At 49.3% G+C, this 17116-nt stretch overlaps 1 protein-coding gene across 1 annotated transcript in view; it reads left to right on the top strand.

Moving 5' to 3' along the window:
- Positions 1–17116, top strand: part of SPATA13 (spermatogenesis associated 13) — a 128373-nt gene that overhangs the window by 75817 nt on the left and 35440 nt on the right. The window contains exon 4 of the mRNA XM_040979876.1: positions 754–898. Coding sequence (XP_040835810.1) covers positions 754–898 — 145 coding nt within the window. The remainder of the gene's footprint in view (positions 1–753; positions 899–17116) is intronic.

A 17116-nucleotide genomic window follows, 5' to 3' on the forward strand; every position in this document is an offset into this window, starting at 1 on the left:
TCAGGAATATTGGAAGATTCTGCTACCTGCTAGGACATAATTCAGAACTAAAACAAAATGCAATCTAGTGTTATGACACAGTGGAGGGAAGACCTAAAGCAGTTTGAAATTACTTCTCCGTGCTGTTCCCTTATTGGGGGAGTTGGATTTTAAAGTCCCAAGGAAACCCAGAACCAAATGAACCTGGAAGCTGAGTGCTAAAGATACAGTTATATGGACAATCAGAAGGGTATCATCCACAATCCTGGGGCAGTATGTGAGCAGCCAGCTCTTTTAGGTGGAGCTCAGCTGTTAGTTTAGGCAAGTAGAAACTGTTCCCCCACGTGGCGGTGGAGGCTCTGCAGGGGTGGGTGAAAAGAGGGTGAGGGTGCACCTGTCAGCCTGGCTGGGACTTGGCTGTGCCCCTGCTTCCTTCCAGAGGCTGCTCCAGGGGGGTGGGCGGGCCTGCCCATCGGACCCTGTGTGGGTGTGAGAGCAGTTCCCCTTCCCAAGCTGAGCCCCCTTCCTTGGGATGCCGTGCCCTCCCCAAGTGCTGCCTGTTGCTGACAAGCGATGCTGGAGGCACGAGCCGCTGTGTAGATTACCATCGCTAACAGCTGCCCAAGCCTCAGCACGCTCACAGCTCTCGGCAGGATCTGGAGAAACTGTGTCACAACTATGAGTGGCTCCGAGGTGAGAATGTTGCGAGTGTGATGCTTGCAGGAGCTGTGACTTCCTGGCGCCTCCTCACAACCGTTTGCTTTGCTTTTGCAGCCAACAGCCAGGCCGCCGGTGCCTACGCATCAGGTGCCGCCCTACAAGGCCGTGTCGGCCCGGCTCCGGCCCTTCGCCTTTTCCCAGAGCACCCCCATCGGACTGGACCGCGTGGGACGCCGGCGGCAGATGCGAGCGTCCAACAGTGAGTCTCACAGGGCCCTTGCCCTTGCAGAAACTACAGGAGACGTCTGAGTGGCCATTGCCAGGTAGCCTGAGGCACACAGAGGCTCCCACAGCTTTCTGCCTCTTGACAGGCCAAGGGCCGGACTGTGGGAGGAAGGTACCATCAGGGGTGGGTGCGCGGAGGAGTCTGACAAGTTGGCTGCTCTTGTGTCTACACGCCCAACTTCCTGCAGGTGGAGAGCCAAGCCTGACCAGAACTCTGAGATGGCAGTGTCGCAGGGCTGTTCCTCTTTCTGTTCTAGGCCTCCCTTTCCTCCTGGCAGGCTCGGGCATATTTGGTTAGCGGATGTATTTTCCGGATCTCTGTTTTGCTTTTTGTACATTTAAAACAAAACAAAAAAAGATTTATTTACTTGAAAATCGAAGGAAAGCCAGACTAAGATCCGCTGGTTCACTCCCCAGATGACCACAAGGGACAGTGGTGTCAGCAGGGTTATGAGAGAATAGAGAGCCTCTCCAGGCTCACACACATGCAGATGGCTCCATGTTGTGCTTTCTGGAACATTGTTTTGTTTTTAATAAATAAATATATATATGGAATATATATATAAAACATATATAAAACATGTATATAATTTTTAATTTGGGGGTTCTTTTGTTGACAAACAGCAAACTGTCTCTGCCTAGAGAATGGTTTGGAAGGGTGTTGGGTGTTCCCAGAGCGGATAAGGTGGCTGCCAAGCCAAGTTGGGACAGTATAGCGGTCAGGACTGCTCTTAGGGGCTGAGAAGGAGATTTGTGTGGAGGACTGGCCGTGAGGACGAGAGAAGGCCAGCACTCCCCCACGAGTCTGAGGCCCAGGACAGAGGCGCTTAGGTGCATCTCTGCCGCCTCTTGGATCTGGAACACAGAGAAGGAGTCCGTGTTTGGAAGCAGGTGCATGAGCTCATGTGGCTGAGTGCAGTGGAGTGTAGGTTGTTCTCCCAAAAGAAACCCAGGTGGTCTTGGGAAAGAACAGAGGGCTGGATGTGTGGCACAGTGGTGAAATCATCGCTCGAGACTCTTGCGTCTCATATGGCTCAGGACCAACCACAGCGATGACAGAGGGAAATGCAGCCTCAAAAATGATTCCTTGATGGGGTGGGAACGTCGCTGCTTGCGGTGCCCACATCCCAAGTGGAGTGCCCGCTTCCAGTCCTGGCTCCCCTGCTTCTGGTCCAGCTTCATGCTAATGTGCACCCTGGGGGGCAGCAGATGGTGTCTCTCCCACCCCACATAGCAGACCCAGGCTGTGTTCCAGGTGGTGGGCCGAACTCCGGCTGTTGCAGACGTTGGAGGAGTGAAGCAGCTGATGGAGGATCTCTGTGGCTCTATCTTTTTGAAGCAATGATAAGGAAATAAACAAAATGGAGAAATAGATTCTGTGTGGGTTCTGCATGTCTGTGTGTTCTTATTGGAGAGACACAACCCCTATTTTGTCAGTAAAGTAGGCAACTCCATGTCTAGATTCTCTGCCTGGTAAGTCGCCTCTGGCCCACACAGTGCCTTACTGTGCTGACAACCAGAGGTGTGTCTGAGCCAGTGATGGGGAAAGGGAAAAGGACGGACAAGGAAGACAAGTAAAATCCTATGCGCTTGTAGGCACCATTCTGAAGGGAATCCTCTCTTTGACTTCTGGTGGCAAGGCCATGGATGCTGGTCTGCTATTCAGCTTAGCATCCCTCGCTGTGGGGCCAAGCCTTTGAGGGTGCTGAAGCTAATTTCCACTTAGAGCATGTTGTTTTCTCTCTGCTTATGGCATTCACGTTGCCTGATCCTCTGGCCTCTTCCACAGCCTTCCCTGACAGGGATCTTTGCTAGCTGAGCAGCACAAATCTTCATTCTGTAGGTTTCTGAGCTGCTCCTGGTCTTACTTGCTGACATAGCCATAGATGCCTTTCTAGTAGTCAAAAATCAAGCTGCAAAAATGAGTGGAGCAACAGCTGTGAACCCAGACTAGTTCCACACCCAAAGACTGAAATACTGGGACAGTTGGGCCAGCGCTGTGGCACAGAGGGTGCAGTCTTTGCCTGTGACCCTGACATCCCATGTAAGCGTTCAAGTCCTGGTTGCGCTGTTTCTAATCCAGTTCCCTGCTAGTGAGTCTGGGAATACAGTGGAAGTTGGCCCAAATGCTGAGTGAGGTTCCTGCCACTCAAGTGGGAGACCTGGATAAAGTTCCTGTTTCCTGGCTTCAGCCTCACCCAGCCAAAATGGCTGCAGGCTTTTGGGGAGTGAACCAGTAGGTGGAAGATCTCTCTCTCCCTCCCTATAACTCTGCCTTTCAAATAAACAAAGTAAATCTTTAGAGGGGAAAAAAAGGGGAAGGAAATATTGGAGAAAAAAAAATGCCTCTGTACTAAACATACAGACTTTTTTTTTTGGGTTCGTCATTTCCTAAGTAAGATCATCTGCTATTTCTGTGGTGTTATTAGGTGTTATGGGTAACTGAGAGATTAAAGGCTACAAAAGGATATATGCAAGTTCTATGTGAGTAATGTTCCATTAAAAAATTACTTAAGAGAAGGAGCTTGCATTCACTGGTTCACTCCTTAAAATCTTGTGATATCTAGTGCCAGGCTGGACAAGGCAGATTGCCCCCACGGGTGGCAGAGACCCAGTGACTTAAGCTGACCCTGCTGTTTGCCAGGGTCAGTATTAGCAGGAAGCTGGGACTGGGAGCTGGAGTCAGTGCTGAGCCGAGGTCCTCCGGTAGGAGGTACAGACGTCTTCCCTATTAAGCCAAGTCCTGCTATCACAATACCGTTTTATGGAAGGGACTTGAGCATGCTCAGACTTTGGTACCTTGAAGGAGTTCAGGAACCAATCCTTGAAGGCCCCAAGAGACCATTATACCTTCCAGCATTTGAACAGATTCTGCAGGTCCATACTTAGGATTATCTAAGGCACCAGTGATGGTCTAAAGGAGCTGAACGTGGGTAAGGTGGTAGAGAGTGTAGGAGGAAGGAGCAGGCAGCTTGTCCAAGGTTTGTCGAGTGCACACTTGAAAGATGAGTAGGAGGCAATGAGGCAGAGATCCGGGGGAGGAGAAGTGTCCGTGGGAGGAACATGTCTGATGCCCCAAGACTGGCAGGAACTCATTGTGTCTCTGAGGTTCAGCGAGGAGGCCAGAGGGCCCGAAAGGAAGGGATCAATTAGGAGCGGTCTGGAAGGCAGCCTGTGGCTGGACAGAAAGGACGTGGCAGGTCAGCAGGAGGAGCTGGGGTTATTCTAAGTGCAGCGGGAAACCATTGGTAGCTGCAGGTGATTTGTTCTGATTCATGCTTCAGAGAGGATAGACGGGGTTGGGGACCAAGGCAGAGGAAGGGAGATGAACTTGTGGGCTTGCGTGCGTCCAGCTAAGAAGAAACAGTGGTGGCCATAACCACAAAAAGCCACCCACGTTTTGCTTGGACACTCATTTATTTCCCCAGTGGCAGGAGGAGGCTAAAATTGCCAAATGCTGTTCTAATTCAGGGCGCCCAGGCTGTGGGCCCCGGCGTAAGTACTTCCCCCTTGGGGGACTAAATGCAGTTTTGACAGAGTAGAGTTTCTGGCTGGAAAGGCAAGATGTTGCAAGAGTGTCATGCAGCCACGACCATGTTGACAGATGGTTTCAGGAGCTGGGCACTGTGGGAGTGGGTGAGCATCGGCAGTGATGCCCATCCAGGCAGCATGACTGCCAGGGGTGACTCGAAGCAGCCTCCACAGTTTCCTTGTCATGAGTCCCTGGACCATGGCATCCTGGGGCTGAGTGGTGTTATGTGACACGCCGTATCAGTCCCTGCGCTGACAGTAAGCTCCGGAGTGGCCTGACAGCTAAGGAAACCAAGACCAGCCTGAGTGGTTGTTCCAGGAAGGACCAAGCCTGGCCCCCTGTGTTATGAAAAGGCCCATTGTAATCAGCTTTCCACAAGTAGCTGTCTAGTTCCTTCACGGAACCCTATCATTAACTTTGTTTGAGGGGAAAGCCCTGTGTTTAGCCCAGATTCAGTGTCCATTTACCACTATGGAATTGCAGGTTTTGTTCTGTGTTTGTTCTGTGTTTTCTTTTTGTGTGTGTGTGTGTATTTTTGTGATCCTACTGTGTAAACATTCAGACAACAAGCATGAGGCTGGTGCCATGGCACAGGAGGTGAAACCTCCACATTCGACACCAGCATCCCATGTAGGTGTCAGCTTGAGTCCCAGCTGTTCCACTTCCCATCCAGCTCTCTGCTGATGGCCAGTGTTGTGGTGCAGTGGGTTAAACCACTGCTTGAGATCATAGCATTCCCTATCAGAGAGCTGGTTCCAGTCCCAGCTACTTCACTTCTGATCCAGCTTCTTCCTGCTAATGGGCCTGGGAAGGCAGTGACGAATGGCCTAAATCCTTGGACCGCTACGCCCACCGGGAGACCCAGAAGTTCCTGGTTCCTGGCTTCAGATTGGCCCAGCTCCAGCCATTGAAGCTATTTGAGAAGTAAACCTGCAAATGAAAGACACCTCTCTCTCTCTCTCTCTGTGTCCTCTCTTTACAACTCTACCTTTTAAATAAATTTTTTAAAAATTTCAAAAAAAGATGACAAGCATAGAAGATTGAACACAATGTTTACAGCATTATTTTTTAAAAATATATTATTTACTTATTCAAAAGACAGTGACAAAGAGGTCTTCCATTTGCTGATTCACTCCCCTAAATGGCAGCAGAAGCCAAGACTGGGCCAGCCCAAAGTCAAGAAACAAGGAACTCTGTCTAGGTCCCCTGTGTGGGGTGGCAGGGCCCAAGTGTTAGGCCCTATTCCTCTGCCTTCCCAGGCCCATTGGCAGGAAGAAGCTGGATCAGAAGTAGGCAGCTGGGACTTGAACCAGCTCTGTTATAGGGGATGCCATCACCACGAATAGTGGCTTAACTCTGCACCACAACATTGGCCACTCTGATGGATTATTAAACAGTGTCTCTTTTTTAAAGATTTATTTATTTTTATTGGAAAGTGGGATATGCAGAGAGGAGAAAGACAGAGAAGATCTTCTATCCATTGATTCACTTCCCCAAGTGACTGTTACAGCCAGAGTTGAGCTGATCCGAAGCCAGGAGCCAGGAGCTTCTTCTGGGTCTCCCACGTGGGCACAGAGTCCCAAGGCTTTGGGCCATCCTTGACTGCTTTCTCAGGTCATAATCAGGAAGCTGGATGGGAAGTGGGGCCTGCTGGGATTAGAACTTGGTACCCATATGGGATCCTGGTGTGCAAAGCAAGGGCATTAGCTGCTAGGCCACTGTGCCAGGCCCTCAACATCGTCTTTTGCAATGAGGATTCACGTGGGACAGATGTCCTCTCGTGCTTGGAGTGTGTTCTGTTCTGTACGATCATATCCCTTCCTTTAACCCAGTACCAATCCATTCTGTTCTTTCCGCATTCCCCCAAGCTCCTGACTATGGGTTCATAGGAGCAGAATGCTTTTCAATGGCACATCTCTTTCCAGGGAGAAAGGATTAGGAAGTATAACATGCGTTTTGCCATTGGGGAGTTTCTCTGACCTTGGGACAGTTACCAGATAAATCATAGTTGTTCTCCTTGGATGGAGACCAGTTAGGAAGAAGACTGGTAGCCAGAGATGTCTGCCCAAGATGACCTGCTGAGGAGGCCCCAGCGAGGGCTCTTGACTTCTCCGTCACGATGGCTGCGCTCAAGCTCCACCCAGCAGACCTGCAGATTTCCTGTTAACACAAATCAAGCCATGCTGTGGGGAGTTGACTCATTGGTTTTGTTCTCATGGACTCTGAGATGAGTCAGACACAACCAGAGACCTCACGAGTCACATCGTTGTGAAGGCCACCTTTTCCCTGCCAGGGGCCCCTCCTCTGTGGAGGTCAAGGTCTTCGCTGCAAAGAAAGCAGTTCTCACCAGCCTCTCTGGCTGGAGAGGTCAGTGGCACGGTACTGATAAGAGATTGCTGGCATTGTCCTCATCTGGCTTGGGAGGTGCCGTCGGGGTGCGGGGGAAGCCTCACGGGCCAGAACATCACCAGCAGACTTGGGGCTCCTTCTCTTGCTGAGGATTTGGGGCTTACGTACTGAGTCCACAAGTTGAATACCTAGTGGTGGTTGGTAAATGCAATGTGTGAGCGGTGTTGGATTCTGATGTTAACGAAGCAGCTGTAAATACAATTGGAGACAAATGGGGGAATTTTCACAGGGACTGAATTGCTGACACGAAGGCTTGGCTGTTCAGTTGAGTAGTACGGTAATGACGGTGTGGTTGCTTTTAACTCCTTATTTGTTACAGCTGTATACTGAAGTCACGAGGTTTGTTTTCAAGTACTTCAAAAAAAGGTGGTGGGAAATGGTTAGAATTTGTGCAATACTGATTGTTGTGGGTTCATCAGATTAATTCCTCTGCTGTTGCTCAAAGCTTCCTACAGTCAAAACTAAGAGATAGTAAAAGCGAACTTCCTCTTCCTCGGTCAAGTGCTCTTAAATCTCTAAATGAAGAAATACGCAGCAAAAAAAGAAACACAGCTAATTTTCTTAAGATACAAGAAACTGAACGTTAGCCATTGAATTCTTATTTTCTTTAAGGAAAGTGAGTCCTGCTCCTCCTGAGGGACCGGAAGCCATCCTCCTCCGGATCTGGCAGGGCTGTGCTGTGCTGTTGAACTTGCAGCTCTTCTGGCCCTGGTGGCCTCCCTGACTCGGCCTCTCCCCAGCCGTCGAGTCCATGAAGACAGGAAACACGCTTGAGTCGGGCTTGTATCAGCCTCATGGGTGTGGTATTTGAGATACTAAATCAGGACAGTGAATCACTGAGAAATGCCTTTATAAAGTTCATGGCTAAGAAGGCTACCCACCTATAAAAAAAAAACACTATCGCTTTATTGTGGTGATGGTGTGGTTTCTCCCTCGTTGGCTTTTCCAGAGAGAGCTGTCTTCCCAACTCTCTCTCGGGAATTGTCTTCAGACAACTCTTGTGTTGCACCTCACCCTGTCACAGTCTATTGATATTCTTAATTTTTTCCCTTTTGCCTTAGGCACTCACTACACTTCCTCCTTTAAGGATGCAATTTTCAATCAACATTCAGATCAGATTGCTTTTCAACATTCTCAGCTTCATGTCTGTTTGTTTTTTTCCCCTACTTATCCTGCCCATCAGGAGAGTTTGCTCTTGCTGTAAACCAAGGTCACCTTCGTTGTCTCCTAGACAGGAGGGTATTGGGTTCATTTTAAACCTGAGTAGGCTTTCCCAGTCATGGGCAAAAGGCCAGGGACACCCATCCTTTGCAATCAGAAGGCCGCGTGTGCCACTTCAGAAACTAGCCCATGAGCCTCTCAAAAAGCTGTTTAACCAGTAAGAGCCATCATAGAGCATTTCATCATAATGCCAGATAACAAAGACAGTGTAAGTAAGTACAGTAATAGACACACGAACTAGAGAAAACCCTCTCGTGAGAGAGAATACCAGTGTAGAAAGCTGACTTGAAGAATGTTTTCAAACTTCAATAATTGCTTCACTATCATATGAATGTCGTGCCCTTTACAAGCTTGGAAAAGAGAATCTGGCCAAGCCAGTCTAGCCTCCCGTGACCCAGGTCAAACCCCCTTGTCTTCACCGGGAGGATGTAGTCATATGAGTGGCCCTCAGCCAGGTTGCAAAACTCTATATATCATAACCACGCATCCGTGCGTTTCACTAGGAAACAACTGGCCATTTAGTTCTTTGAGGGCTTGACATACACATATGGTGCATATCTGTAATGGGCAGCATGGCCAAACTTGGAGTCAGTCCCGAACCCGTTGGTTCTGCATCTGTGGATGAAACTATCTGGGGAAAAAAACTGAACATTTATGGATCGTTTTTATTTTTAAATTCTCATTTGTTTTTATTTTATTTGAAAGAGGTGGAAGGACAGACAGAGCAATCTGTCATTGATCCAGTCCCCAGATGCCCACAGTAGCCCGGGGTGGCCAGGCTGAAGCCACGATCCTGGATCTCTCAGTCTCTTATTTGGGCAACAGGGACCCAAGCGCTCGGGCCATTATTGGCTGCATCGTAGCAGGTGCACATGAGCAAGAAACTGGATTGAAAGAGGAGGAAGAATGCGGGCATGCCTCTGTACCAAGCCCCTGACCCACACTTGGTTTTTCCTTGAGATATAGACCATAAATAATAGAGTGGAACAACTATTTGCCTAGCCTTTACCTTGTGTTGAGTGTCACGGCTAATCTAGAAATGATTTACGGTGAGTGGGAGGATGTGACTAGGGTATGTGCACGTGTTACTCTGCTGTTTGGTATAAATCTGAGCCTTCTCAGGCTATTTCTGCAGCAGCAGTCCTGGAACCAAACCTCCAGGATTGTGAGGAATGACTGTAGCCCCAGATACTAAGGACCCCTCCGTAAAGCTAATCACAGCTCACCGATGATTGGTGATGGGAGGGACTATTATTCTGAAGTTTTAAACTCTTTCCAGTTCTGTGAAAAAGTGTTCACGGGTGCACTGAGCCTGGTCATTGTTTTCACCAGGATCCCTCACAAGGATACAGAGTGCACTATAAACACGGGGAAAGACACGTAAAAATTTAAGAGTTCTTGGGCCCAGCGCAGTAGCCTAGCAGGTAAAGTCTCACCTTGCATGTGCTGGGATCCCATATGGACGCCAGTTCCAATCCCAGCAGCCCCGCTTCCCATCCAGCACCCTGCTTGTGGCCTGGGAAAGCGGTCAAGGATGGTCCAAAGCCTTGGGACCCTGCACCCGTGTGGGAAAAGGCTCCTGGCTTCATATCAACACAGTTCTGGCCATTGTGGCCACTTGGGGAGTGAATCATCGGACGGAAGATCTTCCTCTCTGTCTCTCCTCCTCTCTGTATACCCTCCTTTCCAATAAAAGTAAAATAAAATAAAAAATAAGATTTTTATAAATAAATATTTTTAAAGATTTGTTTTATTTTCATTACAAAGTCAGAGAGGAGGAGTGACAGCGAGGAAGATCTTCCGTCCAAGGATTCACTCCCGAGTGTGACAGCAGGTACTGCGCCAATCCGAAGCCAGGAGCCAGGAACCTCCTCCAGGTCTCCCACAGGGGTGCAGGGTCCCAAGGCTTTGGGCCATCTTTGACTGCTTTCCCAGGCCACAGGCAGGGAGCAAGATGGGAAATGGGGCTACAGGGATTAGAACCGGCGCCCATATGGGATCCTGGTTCATTCAAGGCTAGGACTTTATCCACTATGCTGTCGTGCTGAACCCAAAATAAGTAAATCTTTTAAAGAAATTCAAGAGTTGTTTGTTTTATAGGGAGAGTTAGAGGGGCAGAGATCTTTCTTCTGCTCGTCTGCTTGTTCATTCCCCAAATGGCTGAAATGGCCTGGCCTGAGCCAGACTGAAGCCAGCAACTTGCAACTCCATCCAGATCTCCCCCGCGGGTGGCAGGGGCCCAAGTCCTGGGGCCCTTTTCTGACCCAGCAGCAAACTCGATCAGAAGCAGAGCAGCTGCGACTCCCAACAGGTGTTCATGTGGAAAGCCCGCTTCACATGCTGGGCCTTAGTACTGTGTCACATCGCTAGCTCCTACACGTGGAAGACCCCGCCAGAGGCTTTCTTAGGGCCATGCCTCGTTAGCCAGTTGGACACCCCGGTACTGTCTGAAGGGCTATAGCCACCCCCAGCCCCATGCCTGGGCACAAGGTTGCTAAGCGTCTGTTACCTACCCCCTAGGTTAGTCCGCAAATGCTAACTCCTTCCGGCTGGTTCCACTCCAAGGGGAGGGCAACGCCGTTGGCCTCCGCAGGCCCCATGCCCCGCCTGACCCTGGGCTCCACGCCCAGGGGAACCCATCACTCTTCTCCGCAGGGCACTGTTCCCCGCTTCACCTGCACATGACTTTGCGCTCCTCCGCACAGGCGCTGCGCCACGTGCGTGGATAGGTGGGCATAGTTCCCCACGCCATAACGGTAAGCCTGGCTCCTACAGCTTGTGGGTCAGTTTGCGTGAAGAAGACAGAACGTGCCTAGCCATCTTCAGGGTGTGGGGTCCGTGGCCTCCGTGGTCGGGGTTGGTTTCGTGAGGGGAAGACGGCCCAGGGGGTTTGTGTGCTCGCTGACTGCTCCGTGTTCCGGAGCTGGTCGCGGTTGTGAGCCCACGCTGGTGTGCCACTGTTGGGGTACACCCTATGTCAGTTGTCTAGGGAAGGACGGAGGGAGGCGCCATGATGGAGCCTTTCCCAAGTGGCTTTTCCGTGTGCTCTTTCACCGACACTCATGTGGTTTGGGCACACTGAACAAGCACCTGTTCCGGTCAGGTGTGGGGAGTCCCAGGACTTCCTGGGGGAGGTGACACCAAGTGGACATCCAATGGGGACGGGGATGGGTATTCCAGATGGAGGGAACGGCACATGCCATGGTGGAGGTCAGAGTGGAGAAGAGTCCATGGTGAGAAACAGATTAAGGTAGCCCAGCCCAAGCAGCCCCAAGCAGCTCCCGTGCTTATCCTGTGAAGGCTGCCTTCCTTCGCTCACTGATGCCCACAACATACTGGCTGCTGGCTGCTAGCTTCTCCAAGCTGTTGTCCTTGTACAAGCCAGGATACAGTCCTGCCAGCCAAGGGCTTTGCCCCACCACCCCGTTCCTGCGTGTAGCAGGTGGTTGTGAAGTTGAGTAAGAACTATAAGCAAATGTTAATAGGAAACTGAAAAAAAAAATTGAGTCTATGAAAATAAAATTGAACACTTGGGAGAAGCTCAAAGATGATTTACAAAAAAAAAAAAGTATCTGTCAAATTAGATGAGAATTAGACGCCAGAAAAATGGACCAGTCATAAACCTGAAGCATGATTGCGTCACTGTGTGTGTACTATAAAGAAGCCCAAGCCGACATCAGAGTAGGTGTGGACTGGGCAAGAAGGGATGGAGGGTTGGATTGAGGCAGAGGTCAAGAGGTGTGCATTCCAACTTCAAATGTTTATGGCACAAATGTGGGAATTAGGGGTTCTGACTCAGCCCCAGCTGCTGGGGGTCGAGGAGCTGCAGCTGTGTGGGTGCTGCTTGACGGCGAGGAGGGCAGGGCAGAGAGGGGGCTAGGCTGCAGACGAGCCCCTGGCCACCAGGAGCCACAAGAGGGTTTCCACGGACCTGAGTCCATCCGGCTGGTGTTTTAGAAAAATCCTGGTTGGATTGTGGAGTGAGTGGGAGACGTCTGTTGCTTCATCGAGTGGTCACAGAGCTATTAACTGGGGAGATGAAATTGTAGTACTGGAAAAAGAAATTGGAGGTCAACCTTAATTGGAGGTTTGGGGTGAGGGAGGAGGAGTCAGTTCCGAGACCCAGGCCTAGGGAACAGGGCGCCATGGAAGAATTGGTCGGCGGGGGTGTTGGTTCTGAGCTAGAAGGGTGGCCTTGGAGCCAGCTCAGTGCGGGGGGTCATCAGACTGCAGGAGTGTGAGGGGCAAGGGAGCATCCGAAGCGTGCTCTGCAGATCGCTGGCATTTGGGAAGCAGGGAAGGAAAGGAATTTCCAAAGACAGGCAGAGGGAGGAGGGCCAGCGAGGTAAGTGGCATCTTGGTTGGTCAGGGAAGCCAGGGCCCCTGAGAAGGAAGGGGTCGTGGTGTTAGGGACCGGAAGAGAGCTGTGCTGGGAGCTGAAGAACTCTTTCTGGGTTTGCTGCTGGGGCAGGGCCAGAACACAGTGCCAGAGTGGGTTGAGAGGCTAAATTGTCAGACGGAGATCCTGTGGCCTAATTTCGAATTTGGTTTGCTGGTTTTCAGATTTCACAGTTGAAAATATCCCTTAAGTGTTGAGGGCTACGTCAAGATGATTTGTTGGGCAACTCTATGAATTACTCTGTCCTTACTGAAGGCTGGTTAATGTGAAATTGTGTTTATTACTAAATGCTTTTTGAAAGAAACAGTGCAGGTAAACATACAGCATGAAGTTCCATCCCTTAGTTTGGGGTTTGGATGTAATATCTGAACATTCCAGAAGTGAAGGAATTTAATAATAATCGCTTGTGTTATTTCAAATTTGACTTTTAAGTATTAAGTTACATTGAAAAATTGCTGGAGAATATTTCTTAGTGTCTTGTGGTCAAGTTAAAGAATTCATTAAAATTGCTTGGATTTATTTTTTGCTTGAATTATGACAAAAGTTTTTTTTTTTTTTTTTTTGGTCCTTGCCTTAGGTTGTTGTAATTTTTATTTAAAATTAATTTTTATTGGAAAGGCAGCTTTACAAAGAGAAGGACAGAGAGAAAGACCTTCCATCCATTGGTTCATTCCCCAAATGGCTAAAACAGCCAGAGCTGAGCTGATGCAGAGCCAGGAGCCAGGGTTAGCCAGTTGAGCCGTTGTGCTGGGCCTTGTTGTAATTGTTAAGGCCCTTCTTCCAATTTGTTGCAAAAAATTTTTTAAAAAAATTAAAAATTAAAAAACGATCTGAGGGCTTGTGTTGTAGTGCAGCGGGTTAAGCTGCCACTTGGGACATGGGTCTCAGAGTTCCTGGGATTGAGTCCCATCTGTGCTTCCATGGAGCTTCCTGCAGATAATGCGCTGTGCCTGTGAGAGACCCCGGTGAAGCTCCTGGCCTCCGCCTGGCCCAGCCCTGGCTGCTCTGGAAATCAAGCTGTGGAGGGCCCTTCTCCCTTCCTGTGTCTCCTGATGACAGATCACAGCGTGTTTTTGATTTCCGTAGGACAGTGAAGTAGACCCTAAGAACCTTAATAGAGTCAGTGAATGGAAGAGGAAGCCAAGTCCATCTTTTGTCTGGGGTTATTATTTTCTAATTATTATAGTCATGGTTAATTTTTCTATTGACAGGTCAAAAAGCTGGAGTTTAATCCTGATTCTCTATTGAAACACTTCGGCCTTTAAGTCTCTTTGCTTTGTGTCTGTTTTTGTTTTGTAATGAAGGCTGACTTATGAATTTATTCTTGAAAGGCAGGAGTTGGGGGGAGAGCTGTTTCATGGATGGGTTCACTCCCCAGTGGCTGTAGTAGCCAGGAGTGATGGAGGCTGAAGCCAGCCCAGCTCGTCTGCATCCCATGTGGCTGTGTCGTAGGCACATTAACAGGAAGCCGGATCAGAAATGAACAGCAGGGCCTGGAGCTGGTGATCTGAGAGCGGGTGCCGGCTTTGCAGGCGGCAGCTTAGCTTGGCTTTCTATAGCACCAGCCCTGTGGCTGAATGGTGTTAACCGCGCATTGTATAATCAGCGCATGCTTTAGCAGCGTGTGTTTTCATTCTTTCAAACTACCCAGCACAGTGCTGTGAGCCCAGTGTCTGTTTTTTAGCAAGCTGAGTGATGCTTAGTCCATGCTCCATGACTGTGGGTTCAGGACTCAGGGGTTCAAATGTAGGTCTTATTCCACAAAGTCTAGCTGGAGAGAACCACAGGCTGCCTGCGCTGGGACACACCTGCAGAAAACACACATGGGCAATTACAGATATTAATATTATCTGCCCCACAGAGCTGGAGCAGTGACCTCGTGCCAGGGAGATATTAGTAATTAAGGAAGTCTAAATGACTGTGGACAAGGGCAGTGAACAGTGAGCTGTTTATGTAACGGCTCTAATGACCCTTCCGCGAGACAGTAATCTAATCAGTCAAGTCCCACAGCACTAACAGTCTTGGGGGGGGACAATATTTTGTTTAACTATTATCCAAACATGTTATGCAGAATGAACATATATAAACTCTGGTTGTTAGAGGACTGAATCTTTGTCCCCAATTTCCTTGACCCTGGCTAAATTATTCGCTTACAGGAAAGAGAAATGTAAGTGTTGGAGGAAGCAGGGTGTGGGTGTGTCGCTGGGGTGTATGTGTGAGATGCTTTTGAAACAATTTTAAATGTTCCATCAAGTCTTTTTTTTCAGGGGGGCGGTTATTGGCTTTTTTTTTTTTTAAGATTTATTTCTTTATTTGGAAGTCAGAACACCTGAGAGGGAAAGACAGCCCTTCCATATACTTGCTAATTCCCCAGGTGACTGCGACAGCCAGGACTGAGCCCCGTTGAAGGCAGGAGCTTCATTCCGAGGCCCAAACACTCGAGCCATTTTCTGCTGCTTTTCCCAGGCCACTGTCAGGGAGCTGGACCTAAGGTGGATCAGCTGGGGTTGGAATGGGTGCCCATTTGGGGGCTGGCGTTAACAGGCAGAGGCTTTACCTGCTGTGCCACAATGCCAGCCCCTGTATTACGTCTTTCTGCTTCTGCATTTTATCCATCTCGTTTCTCAAACGTTTTATCTCAATAAACAGTCATAAAAATATAAAATCCATTGGCACCTGTTCGTGATAGCAGCAATCTTAGAAAAGATGTTTGAAATACCAAGGGCTTTGGGTGTGAAGCGTGGGTGTCACAGGTCTTCCCTACTCCCCTTCTCCATCCCACTTTTAGTTCTGATCCCAAGAAACACGGAGATGAATCAGTTCCCTTACCTGTAGGCAAGCACTTGCGATAGAACTGTTTTCCTGAGTGCTAGGACTGTGCACAGTAAGATTACTGTCGTCTGACCCCACTGTGAACCAGCACGGATGCCATCGAGGCCGAGGAATTTAGAAATTATGAAAGGCTTGCGTATGGAGGAGCGAGGATAACAAATCTGGACGTTAGTGCCCGCAGCCATCCTGCCAGCAGGGCTTGGGGGCTGCAGTGGCGTTGTTTCATGCCGTATCATTACCAAGAATCAGGATTTTTTTTTTTTTAAAGGAACATAGCATTCTGGTCCTTGTCTCAGGAAAATAGAATAAAGTAAATATTCAACAGTTTTCCAGAAAACTTGGGAAATTTCATCTTGCAGCAGCTGAAACAGCCTCAGTTCTAAAACATTTATTTGTATCTTTCTAAATGACTCAGTTTCAGGAGTTGAATTTTAAAAGGAAAATATTGCACATCAGATGAGGGTGAGCAAAAGCCTTGAAGACCACCACCAGAGTGCCAGGGCTCCCCGTGGTCCTGGCCTGAGCTTACAGGCAGAGCAATGTTCAGAAGCTTTCCCCAGCTCAGGTAGCAGGTAGCAGAGCTGGCATTCAAACAGATCAGCCAGCTAACTAAGAACTTTGAACCATCTCGATAGATCACCAGATAAAGATGAATGCAGGAAAGAGTTTGTACTGGGTCCTGAAACATGAGCAAGAGGTGCAGGAAATAGCGGCTAAGCTTTGTTTGCTTCTGTGTCAGTCCAGATTCTAGGCAGTGGCCAGGTGCAGTGTCCTGTTTGGGGCAGTCAGAGAAAAGGGTAGAGTATTGAGGACAGGCATGTATCATTTAGGCCTCTGAGAGCAGATCTGCCACGGCTTTGTGTGTCTGTGGCCTTGAGACCGCATCCCCCAAGAATGAGCAAGCTGTGATGGCGTGGAGGGCACAGAGTAGCACACTTCCTTCATCCTTGTCTCCCAGCTTGCACTGCGTAAGTTCTGGTAACTCAGGCTCCACTTCCTGTGTGCTCTCTTCGAAGGAGTCCGCCCCATGGTGAGGAACCTCTGGCTACTGTACATTGTATTGCTACAGCTTAAAGGGAGTCTGCCTCCGCTGCCCCGGGGGCAGTGGTGGCAGCTGGAACTGTCCGCTGTGGAGGCCACCAGGTGCTGGAGAAGGTTGGGTTGCACATCAGCTGAAACGTCTTTCAGGTTTCTCTGAAAAATCACATAGCTGTGACCTCTATCTTGATAGTGACGTGTGTCTTGTCACCCATTTAAAGTGGAGGCTCCCTGTCAGTCCTCAGGTATTCATGCTAGTAACCATTGGATGGAGTAACTGGCGGCCAGTGGAGCAGATTATTTCCTCCTGAGGAACCCCCTATCCCAGCTTCCGAAACAGCAGCCCTGTTGCAGCACCAGCGAAGGGCACAAGAGTGTATCCAGATCCTGGCCCTCGCCAGGCACTGCCCACGTGTGAGCTGGGGCTGTGATTCTGTCCAGCCAGTAGGGTTGTGAGAAGGCACCTTGGCTAAGGTACCTGCCTATCCTGGGACCCATTTGTTAAAATTGACAATAATATAGTGCCAAAGGTAGCATGGCAACCCTGGGGCCTCCTGATGACCACCGGTCCTGTAGTGCTTGGTAAGGTCCCATCCAGCCTAGTGGGGACATCAAGTTTATGGGACAGTCCATCTGGGGGTTTGCTGCCCTGAGGTATGACCGCAGTGGGGCCACAACTGGTTGCTAATGGGTATCTAATGCTGGTCATCTTTATACACATGACCTAAGTCACATAAGACAATGTGTACCACATGGTTCTT

Source organism: Ochotona curzoniae, unplaced genomic scaffold (genome assembly GCF_017591425.1).
Source record: "Ochotona curzoniae isolate NIBS_2020 unplaced genomic scaffold, NIBS_Ocur_1.0 contig_3332, whole genome shotgun sequence".
NCBI classification, from domain to species: domain Eukaryota; kingdom Metazoa; phylum Chordata; class Mammalia; order Lagomorpha; family Ochotonidae; genus Ochotona; species Ochotona curzoniae.